The sequence below is a fragment of the Protobothrops mucrosquamatus genome, unplaced genomic scaffold, assembly GCF_001527695.2.
Source record: "Protobothrops mucrosquamatus isolate PMUCROS unplaced genomic scaffold, P.Mucros_1.0 scaffold_294, whole genome shotgun sequence".
In the NCBI taxonomy this organism is placed as follows: Eukaryota; Metazoa; Chordata; class Lepidosauria; order Squamata; family Viperidae; genus Protobothrops; species Protobothrops mucrosquamatus.
Genome location: NW_015386370.1, coordinates 2,930,079 through 2,941,489, shown reverse-complemented (window position 1 = coordinate 2,941,489; position 11,411 = coordinate 2,930,079). Strand labels below are relative to the sequence as shown.

Sequence of the window (11,411 nt, the reverse complement as noted above, 5' to 3'; positions counted from 1 at the left end):
GACTCGGGAACTCAACTCCTACCCCGGGCAGCTCACCTCTCCCCTTATGCCCAGGGGAGAGGTTTCAAGCCGTTTGACAGCTGATACTGGCTGTCAAACCGGCTTTTACGCAAAACAGGCGGGAGGCAGCAATCAGCTGCGACCAGCGAAGGCGCCTGCCACCGGAAGCCTCCGAGTCATTTGGACTTTCTGAAGGGACGTCCTGCCCCTTGAAATGGCCTCTTAGATTGGTTCTGCTGCCTGGGACGAAAGCCCGGTCTATCGTACGGACGGTCATATGGCCTGTCCTGCCGGGGTGTGTATGAGCGGGAGGGCTGGGTGGCTGCTGACCCTGCTGCGGTCCAAAAGGACTGCTTGCGGAAATATGGGGTGGTACGTTTATCGGACCGTTTATTAAGGTGGGTCATGACCTTGCGCTTATTCTTGTTCAGTGGATTCAGTATGGATTCAGTGCCTCCCCAAAAAGATTGTTGCCCAGATAAGGAGCAGTTGCAAGATGCCATTTGGCTTTGGCGTCTGCCTGCCAGTGTTTTAGCCATAACATCCTTCTGGCTGTGATGTTGGAGGCTAGGGACCTGGAAGCGAAGTTGGCCGACTGAAGTGTCGCATCCGCGGCATACTCAGTTGCAGCCACCATTTTACTTAGGTCCTGGTGAGTCCGAATGTCCTCAGAAGGAACTCTGGCCTGTAGTTGACGCAGCCATAAGAGGGTAGTCCTGACAAAAAAGGACGCACAGGTGGCCGCTTTAATTGCCTATGCCGCTGATTGATGGGTCTTACGGAACGTTTGTTCCCATTTCCTGTCGTCCGCTTTAAGCGCCTCAGACAAATCCCCAGCGACCACAGTCTGGGATACCAGCGGGGTCCAGGAAAGGAGGAAGGGGAGACCCATTGCTTTTTGATCCCCTTGAGAAATATAGAAGGACAGGGAACGTGGTGCTGGGCTGCCACTGTTTCAAAGAATATCGGATTTGGACTGGAATCCGATGTGGCCTGCGGTTGAGGAAACTGATCCGACCCAATGTTTGCTGTTGTAGTGGCCTTGCGAAGCAAGGGAAGAAACAGGGTTGGATTGAAGAGACCTCCAGATGGGGAGGGTTCAGGGGGGAGTTCCTGCTCCTCTGAAAGATTGAAGTCTGGCTGCTCCTCACTCTGCGGAGATGAATATCCGCTCATTGAGGAGTGTGCTGGTGATGTGGGCTCCTGAAACATAGGGATCCCTGTAGGAGGGACATAAGGTGGTGTAGTTGATGTGGAAACCTCCTGTCCAGGTGGAAGGAAAGACCGTTCTGCTAGAGTGCGGTCCACCACCTTGGATAACAGGGCCTCAAGTCGGCCATCGGAGAAACTGTCTCCACGGTCAGGACCCCTGAGCCCTGCTGCAGTTGGAGTAAAGGTAGCCTCAGGGGCAGAACCCGAGTGAAGTGAGGGATTAGTTACTGTATGCTGAACTGGTGCAGAAAGTGAGGTGGGGGGCTTCTGCCAGGGACCACACACCCTGAGCTGAGGTTGAAGGACCTAGAGGAAGGTCAAACTCAGGGGCCAATTGATCCATCCCTAATCCTGCTTGCCTCTGCGCTCTGGAGAACTCCTTCTCCAGAGCCTGGTGCCTACAGCTGGCATGCTTTTCTGCCAACTTGGAGGTTTTCTTGAGAGTGGCCTTAGCCTTGGTTGTGAGCTTGCCTGCTCCCTCCAGTTTGGAGGTGGTCTGCCGGCCGTAACTAGAGGATGGGGAGGCTGTGGTCATGGGTTGAGTCCTCCATCCTAGGTTGAGCTGTCTCAGGGAAATTGAGGCAAAGCTCTGGCAGGCAAGCAGTTGGTGGAAGCGAAATTGGAGCAAGTAACGAAGACTGTTCCCCTGACCACCTGACCAAAAAAAGGCAACTCTATCTGGGGTTGGTCACGGCAATTGAGGCTGATGCCGAAGGCACGGTTGGGGACCCGCTGTGGGTTCCGCCCGGAGGCCTTAGGTGGCCAGTCAAGGTGCACCAGAGGGCCCAATGAAGGGCGCAGAGGGCCTAAGTAAAGGCCTGGCAAGGAAAAGGATGAGGATCAACAGGAACTTGAGAAATTTAGCGTGGACTAAATAAGAGCAAATATTACAAAAAAGCCCTTCAAAATCTGCTCAGGCCCTTGTGACTACAAGGCCCAGGCTTGATGAGGCCTAAGAAGCAACCACGTGGCATTCAAAATGGCGGCCGTCCGAATTAGATTGAAAATTAAAATCTCAAGGACTATGGGTCCTAAGCAGGGACCTAAGTCCCCAAACGAAGAGGTGATTGAACCAAGGGATTAAAATAAATATCCTAGGGCAGAAAGGATGAGGATAAATGCCAGGGAACCGTTTGACTCTTCGTTGCCCTAGCGGCAACAAAATGGCGGCCGCTATTCGCTCTGCCGATGAAACGGCTGCAATCACTAGGGGAAGGTTCTCCAACGCTGGAAGCAATCGAGCCCCTAAAACGCGGAGAAACAAAAGGAAAAAAAATCCCCTTTGAATCTTCGTTGTCTTCGGCAGCAACCAAAATGGCGGCCGCAACCTTCGGGTCTGTCAGAACGGCCCTCGGGGCTTTGGAGGCAAGTCCCTAACCTTACAGGCAACTGGCACAGCGAGGGAAGCTGTCGAGCGAAACGTCTCCGATCGCTCTGAAAAGAAACCTCCGTTTCTTTAAGTGCCGTTCGTTGCCTTTTTCAGCAACCAAAATGGCACCCGCGATCGTGTCGCTATGAAAAACGGCTCCGGAGGGCTCAGAAGGTGATTCTGATGAAAACGGGAGCGCTTGCCAAACGAGGGGAGAGGTTGGTGAGGAACATCTCCCCAGAGCCCTGGGGAAGAGAAACGGGGAAGCTGTATCTGCCCCCCCACCCCTCTGGCCTCAAATCAGCAGATTTGAGGTAGTGCTGATCCCAGCACTGCAGAGGGATAGTTGGGAAACAACCCAAAATTTTTCAGTAAGGGAAAAATTCCTAGATAACTACTAACCTGACTGTGAGGGTATGAAGCAAGGAGAATTCACCAATGGTTTTTCTAGCCTGCTAGATGCCTAATACCAGAGAGCCAAACCTGACACGTCTTCAAGAGCTTGAGACCAAGTCAAGACTGGATCTCCTAGCAAGAGAAGGCGTGTCAAGTTTGGCTACTTGGTCTCAAGAGCAGGCAGACAGAGAAAACCCATTGGTGGATTCTCCATCTCCTGTACTGGAGAATCTATTTTTCTAAGTCATAAAAAGGGGCCCAGAACTCAATTGCATCTGCAATTAGTTGATTAATAATAACTGACACACCTTGCATAAATTATCTCCTAATTTTAATGTACATGTGATATATGATTTAGAATGTAGCAGGAAATATGTAGGAGGCGGTTGGAAAGAGTAAGTTACTATTATTATCTGATGAAAGCAAATTCAAGTTTGCATCTCTCAATTCTATTCAGTTAAAAATATTAACATAATGGAAAGCAGAAAATAGTCATTTGACACTTCAGCCAATGGGGAAAGAGGAGGGATATAGCAGTTGGGATAGGGTTGTATAAAGAAGGGAATATTTTGGGTTGAAACTTTGGAGAGAACCAAGCTTTGATAGCTTCTCTCCCCGCTTATTGTAATAAACAAAACAAAAGGCCTTCACTGTGTCTTGGCTGGTTATTGGTCAGGCGAGCTTGCTTCTGGTCATGAAAGAAAGTAGCCAGGAGCACACAACATGCTGAATTTGGGGTTGCCAATTAATATTGAGCTAATGATTCCTTTAGATACAATTAACAATTTTTAAAGAAAATTTTATCCATGTTATGCTTCTTATAAACACATTACCATTAATGCATCACAAGATTATCAAATTTGGATTTTATTATGTAGAAAAATGAAACTTGTAGGTTAGTAATTCTTAATTTTTTTTCTTTTTAGCAGAATTCTAAATCATCATATGTAAGCCCACAATCAGAAACATGATGCCAGTGGCTCATGCAAGTCATTCAGAGGACATTCATAGGACCCCAAATTTCAAGATTACAAATTCTTAGCAAAGCATGGTGTGCTCACTCAAATGTTTACAAGATTTCCTGCAAGGAGGCCAGTATCTTATAGACCAGTATCTTGGTAATCTTCTGAGATTTGGGCTGTTAAAATAATTGGTACTACAGAAACTATCTATAATAATGTGCATAAGATCTCAAGATTTAAAAAAATTAAATGGCCAATATTTGTTGCTGAAAATTCAAGTGATATTTTACAATGTGATTAAAAAGAACCAATTTAACAGAGAAAATGTTGGGTTATGGTTTATAAACTTTTATATTCACAAATCTTTATGACTAAAGAAAATTTACAAATATATGTCCATTTGTAAGTTACTATTATTATCTGATGAAAGCAAATTCAAGTTTGCATCTCTCAATTCTATTCAGTTACAAATATTAACATAATGGAAAGCAGAAAATAGTCATTTGACACTTCTTCAACAAAGATTTGTAAGCTCTACAGTTCTTGCAATTAGCAGACTACTCCATATTTTTAGAACAAGAAAATGATGTAAAATAATTAGAATTATGGTATCAAAAAAGTCCAGTTAATTGAGCAATTTTTTCTTCTCTGGATGATATGTAGCTGTTCACTGTCCTGGCCAGATTTTCATGGTATTTCTCCAAGCCAACCCTCAAGCTGAGGTAGATCTCCTTAAAGAGGCAGAAGAAAAGATCAGCAGACATTATTTTTTTATAAGAGACATTAGATCTCTATATACATTTCCCTAAGTGATGTATTTTTCATTTTTAAGAAAGAAAAGACATTTGCTAATCCTATCAAATCTCTTTTATTTTTTTAAAAAACATTTGGGATGAAATGTTCTTATCCTTACAACTTCTCAAGAGCCAAGCTGTTTAATTTCTTTAGGCTTAAGAGTTCAACCTTATCAAGGACAACCATACCCAGGGTACATTTTGGCTAGGGGCTACCAAAGAGTTTTAAGTGGCAAAATGGGTTTGTTAAGCAATTCCAAGTCATACTGCACATATTTGCTCCCTTCAAACTTTCCCAGCTACATAAAAAAATGCAAAAAGAACTGTGCCAAGTATTTGACTCCTATCTATTTTATCTGTGCCTCCAGGGCAAAGAAATGGAATGCTGGTGCCACATGAAGTCTTGTGCAACACTTTTTAAAATCTTTGTTCTAGAGCCATTTAAGGGCTGGCTTTACATGGATTGTGAAACCTTAAAAACACTAGCCATTCGGGTATTATGCTATGCTAAGCACTCAGCAAATGAATTCCCGGATAAGGCTGGCCAATGTTACTAAGATGATACCTGCCCCCTGGAAGGATTGGCATGCTCAGTTTCGATGTCTGCAGAGTGAAGCCAATGAATATACAGCCCTATGCATAAACGCTTTCCTCCCTGCAGATGACATTAGCAGGCTAGATGATATCATGCCTGAAGGAGCTTTAACAAAAGCTACATCAGCATGAGCGTCTGCTGCACTCACTCACCTTCTCTTTCACTTTCTCTTTCCCAACATTGTCACTGAGCTGTTGAATGACACCTTTGAGTTGCATGATTTCTGTGTCTGTTGCTGTCAGTTTTTCACAGACAGCTCCTCTCTTCTCTTGAAATTTATTGCAATATCTAGAAAATAATATTTTTACTATTTAAAGGCACCACCCGCAAATTAAAATTTAATTAATCTTTTCATGCAGAAAAAAGTGGGTCATAAACATTAAAAAACTGGGATCCTATAGTTTATTATTTAATGGTTGAAGGCATTCCTAGTAAGTTCCATTTCTTCTATGAAATTTGGGATAGGGAAACATCAACCAGCCCTAATTCTCAAAAGCAGACAGGACTGGAAAATGGTCCAAGTTTCTTCCACTTCACTCTGTATAGTAGGGTGAGTGGAAGAAAAAAAGATTTCTGCACAACAAATCCATATCTTACTATCAACTCCTTGAAGTATCAATGGCAATAAAGGATAGCTTTTTAGTCTCTTAGGAATGTTATCTGAATACAGTACTATCTTCTGTTGTAAATATTGTCATGTGCATTAATGACAAAACTATTTAGGATCAAGCATAATTTTCCATTTGCTTGCATTCCTTTGGGATCCAAATCCTAATTTTGAGGTTTTTGATAATGAGAAAAATTACAGTGGAATTGGGAATGATTTGGAAATGACAAATAGATTTTACTAAAGTCGTTGCCATTATTAGTTACTTTTACCAGGGAGCTAAAGGATAGAAAAGTAGCATGAAGTTCAACTATATGGAAAGGTGTATCTTCAAGAATATGCCTATTTTCCAGAAAGCAGTATATTTTAGTATGTTTTTTTCAGATTGCTAATTTTGAATCGCATCCAAGATGCTAGCAAAATAAGCAGAATTAAAGAACAATCTAACAATATTCATACTCAGTTATTGCCTGTTTCTGCAGTTCAGTATTCTCACATATCTTTTTAAGTTTGATTTCAACAGCAGCATGTTTTTCACGTTTAACTGTGACTAATCTCTTCAATGACATTTCCTCCGTCTTAGCATTCTTGAATCCACTTGTGCTATTCTCAATCTGATCCTCTAACGTTCTGATCTGAAAAACAAGTGTTTTAGAATGCAAGTAGCAGACACATCACTAATTAGCAAAAATACTTCAAATGCTAAACAAGAGCTAAACAAATGCAACATCTGAGCAAGCCACATTTAGTAAACCAGTTTATTTTGCAAGAAAAGCTTTTGAAAGAGGTGTAATATTTACATAATATTCTTGCAAAGAGAAAAAAATAAACTAAACAGAGATATACGCTATTGTTTTCCCAAGGTTTCAAAGACTGATTTTCAAATGTTTTTTTAGAGTTTTTCTATTATGGATTCTTAAAGAAATGTGCTATTCTGCTCATACCAGATTGGCTTGACATTAAATGAGCTATTTATGCAATATGAAAATTCATGGCAACGTGGAAAACTTGCTAGGAGTTTGTTTGCATGAGTTGCTGCTAGTAAAACTGGGGGTCTTAGGCAAAATCTGTCAGAAACCCCTTCAATGGTTCTTTTTGGGGCTCTGCCATTCTAGTGGGAGGGGGGAGGTTTTCCTCTGCTGGGAGGGGGGCTTGTGGCTGTACTTCCTCTACTTTGTTCTTCAACTTTGATGTGTATCTTTGGGTGTGAAAAGGGGAATGGAATGTGCCAGGGTCCATATGCCTTATCTCCAGCCCGTTGCGAAATCTGGTGAAGTGCCTGGGAACCACCCCTTATCAGCTGTGGTTCCCATAACAACTTTGCACCTGTGGCTTGGCTGGACGCAAACTGGGCAGTTGGGCTCTGGGGTAGGGTTTTGTGAAACAAAAGTTTTAATGTAGCAATTAACACAGGAAAACTTTAGATCTTTCTTTGCTCTCTTGCTATCACTATCTCTCAATAAAAGTTCCTTTTGAAACAATGCGTTTCAAGAGTTCCGCTTTCTTGGGAGTAGTCGAGGCAGAACCTTACAAAATCTTACTCTGCCTCAATGTATCTTAAATATGATTTTGCCTTCCAATCCATTTCCCACAGGAATATAATTTTCCCTGTTCAAATTTAATATAAATTAAGAAAAATGGGGCTAGGTAATGGGTTTCCATTACTTTTTTCTAATTTGAAGAGGAACTTGGCAAACTTCAGTAAAGAATATGTGTACCTGTGTGTATGTATGAAGCAAAAATGTTTCTTTTATGAACTCTCTGCTAATGCTGTGCTGAATCCATGATTTATTTCAGACTACATTCTACTAAGAATAAGTACCTCAAAATATTTTATCAACAAGTTCAATAGATGATATTATATTTGAATAGCACAAACCTGGGCCAATATATTTGATAGCTTATCCATATTTGCTCCTTGTGTTTGCATTTTCTTTCGGTACAATTGGACCTCCAGTTGACATGATGGAAACATCTCTACCAAGTCTCTATAAGCTTCATACTTCTCAATTACTTCTTGCTTTATAATAAAAAAATCAGAACCGAGGAGATTGGTGTGGGTGGAGCTGCAACGTTTATAATATACCTATAGCCACATGCAACTGTCTAATCAGTCTTGTGTTCTAAATCCGAAGTACTACTGCTGTCAGCGATTCCTTTCTTTCAATCTTTTATTTTATAATTTAAAGTTTTCTACTGTGTTACAGATTATCTTATATTTGATATAATGAATTTTCAGATACCAAACGTTTCACATCTCAATCATTGATATTTTATAATCCTTTTTTTCAATTTGGTTAGGATAAAAATGCTCCGGGGGAAAAATTCAAAACAATTTTCCTGTGTTTTTCTCTATAGATTCATTAACATTTCTGTGCTGCACAAGATACACCTCTGCCTCCAGGGCAGGCCATTATTTTACTCCATGATATAACAACTTTCTTCTCAGTTAGTACCTCACTTTTTCCTAGAGATACCTATTAGTGGCATCCCACCTTCTAGATCTATCCATGACTTTTACAACTACAACTCTGATTGGATTATTGATTTCTGTATTTTCCATTTTAACTGGAATTGGCTGCACACTGCCTTTAAGGCAAGATTTCACCTATTCTGTATTTCTCTCAGACCTGGTGTGCAAACTGTTCAGTCTGAGCATTATATCTGCCTTAGTTGTTTGACTTATAAATTTTGTTATTAAATTAGCTGCAAATTTGCTGATTAACAATGGGCAAACTAGTTGGCACTATATTAGGCTCTACTCATCTGGGTGAAACTAACAATTGATGAAGGTAAGGAGTTAAGTATATTTCTGAGCTAAAAGAAATATCTGTGTATCTATATAGTGTATCTATTTACTCTTTTTATATAAGAATGATAAACTTTTATTATGCTCCACAAATACTAGAGATTAAAAACAAAAAAAACTCAACCATTCACTGGAAAGAAGAAAAAAATTACACTTGCCCTCAATTTTTAAAATTTGGTGAAACAATGGTGTGGCACTCTGGTGCTTAACCTCAAAAAAAGAGGAAAGAGCTTAGGAGTCAGGACATAGGAGATCTTGGAAATAGAGAGCAGACTGCCACCAGCCTCTGGAGAACAGACTACTTCCAGCCTGTGGCATTACTGCTGCAAACCTGTCTTCACAATAGTTCCTTTGATGGGGTTATCTGAGCTGGAAATAAATTGATTCAATTAATGAAGAGCTAAATACTTTGGAACCATGGTTAGGGAACAATACTAATCCTGAAGTACAGCTGAGTGACTGGGAGGACATGAATTTAAATATTTCTGTAGACATAGAAAAGGTAGAACAAAGTTGAGGCAGTTGTCAAATTTTGCAGTTCTGATACAATTTTTTACTGGCTTTCATTATTACAACACATATGTAAGATACAGTTAATTGCATTAATTTTGAAAAATGTATATTCTTATGAATTTAACTTAATTTTAGGAAACCATAGAAGCTGAAGCTATGGGAGGCAAATCTGACAAATATTGATTTTATCAATTTTAATTGCTATGATAAGGCAATTAAAATGCCTTTAATATTAAGATTCACCTTGTCTTTTTTAATCTTCTGCTGTGTCTGTTTCATCCGTTCCCTGCAATTAGTGAGTTTCTCTGGAGACTCTGTAATCCTGGACTTCAATTGCTCTTGTTCTTGTTTTAGATAACAGATTGCCAGTTTCAGATCGTTCTGTTTATTGAGAATACATTTTTTTAATCCTAATGCTTTCAGTAGTTTAGAATCATTTGATTATCAAATAAATCTTAAGCAGCTAAATTTTCAGTGTTAGTGTATACATTTGGAGAGAAGGAATAAGAGTCCAACAGTCATTTCTTTTAACATGAATAAATTGCAGGACTGGTAATTTTCTTATAAGCAATACACAAAAAAACATACATAAAATAGATAGCGAGGCATTCTTAAATATAAAGTTCTCTATTTGACCAGATTTAAGATTGCATTTTCATTGCATTGCATTGTTTTATACTTAGATATTTTGTCAATAAATATTTTCTCTCCAGATTTAGAGGCTGGAAAATGTTGTTGCCAAAATCAGTTACTTATTTATCCTTGTACTCTGCATCACTGACGTTTCCTGTATCTTTTTGTTAATGGACTTGGAGATTGCAGCACACATTTCCAAATGCATAAAACTTCTACTGAGATTGGCCTCCAAGCTTACATGTATGTATGAGCTATGTTTGTGCCTTGTGCAATGTTTATTGAACATAAGTGTTTATAGAGAGGTTGAATGCCCATGTATTACAGATTCTACTAGTGAATTTGAACAAAGAATTGGATTAGGCAACCTGTAAGGACAGTTGCAATATTCTATGATGATGCTGTCAATAGTACATTTTGTCTGTAATGGTTTGACGTGTTTGCCATAGGTTTTATTTCTTCAAGGGTTACAAGAAGATTTGTTGTTTGCTGAAAGAATATGAATTTGATTCTGCTCATGATTACTCTTTTTCTGATATGTATACTAAAGAGTAACTATGATAAATTTAATTTACATTTAGGAAGAATGTGGTTCCTATGGTCAGTTACTCAGTCTGAAAGAACATAAATAGCTTTTTTTGGCAGTCACCCAGCATCAGGCTGCTGAAAAGGAAAAGAAAGCAACCCATTTCTTTCAATACAGAGGTAGATATTTGAAAAAACATGATTCCTCTCCATCATTAGATGGCATCAAAGAGACAGGATATTTTGTTATGTCTTTGCTGGGGATCTCTGAGAATTTTGCAGTTTTAAAATTCTGCTGTTGCAATATCTGGCACTTCCAAAACTGTTCTGGAAAACATGGAACAGACAGTAATGGATACTGCTCTATTTCAAAACCAGTAAGTTCAGAAAAAATCTAAAGTGGGAGTATTTGCAACAGTAGTCTCCTGGGAAATTGTTACCATCGAGGTCAGGACAAATATGTTGACCCTGTCCCTCCCTGTCATACGTAGATAATAAGTGAGGCTATGCATACTTATCTAGGAATAAGACCCACTAAAGTTACTTCAGAGTAAGGCCATGTATATTAATTCTGTCAATATTAAATGTTTTTGTCCTTGCCTTGCACTTCTTTGTTCATACACATGGGGTGTGTGTGTGTGAAATACAATTTGGTTACTTCAACTCACAAGACAGGGAAACCAGGTAACACTCAGAATAAACTTGCTTCTCATTCATCTTCATGATGGGGAAGGAAATATCATTTTACATTCAGAGCTGACTTCATTTCTGATAAATACCATACTGGGGTTTTTTTGTTGAAAATTTTAGGCCAAGTCTGGATGATACTGGTGGGCTTCATGTATTACTGCCATTTTTAATGCAATGTAGCTTGTGCTGAAAGAGTACTGTTTCCATACCTGGTGTGGAATTATAGACCATGCTGTTCATAATTCACATCAATACTATAATATAGTATGCAGTATATAACATCCCTCATCACAAAGAGAAAAAAAT

General features: G+C 39.8%; 1 protein-coding gene across 1 annotated transcript in view; it reads right to left on the bottom strand.

Moving 5' to 3' along the window:
* Positions 1–3,802: 3,802 nt before the first annotated feature.
* The window catches only part of NUF2 (NUF2 component of NDC80 kinetochore complex), an 86,546-nt gene continuing 78,937 nt past the window's right edge, over positions 3,803–11,411 (bottom strand). Inside the window, exons 10-14 of the mRNA XM_015832035.1 lie at positions 9,501–9,638; positions 7,815–7,955; positions 6,395–6,570; positions 5,481–5,616; positions 3,803–4,670 (exon numbers count right to left, since the gene is read on the bottom strand). Coding sequence (XP_015687521.1) covers positions 4,551–4,670; positions 5,481–5,616; positions 6,395–6,570; positions 7,815–7,955; positions 9,501–9,638 — 711 coding nt within the window. The 3' untranslated portion in view covers positions 3,803–4,550. The remainder of the gene's footprint in view (positions 4,671–5,480; positions 5,617–6,394; positions 6,571–7,814; positions 7,956–9,500; positions 9,639–11,411) is intronic.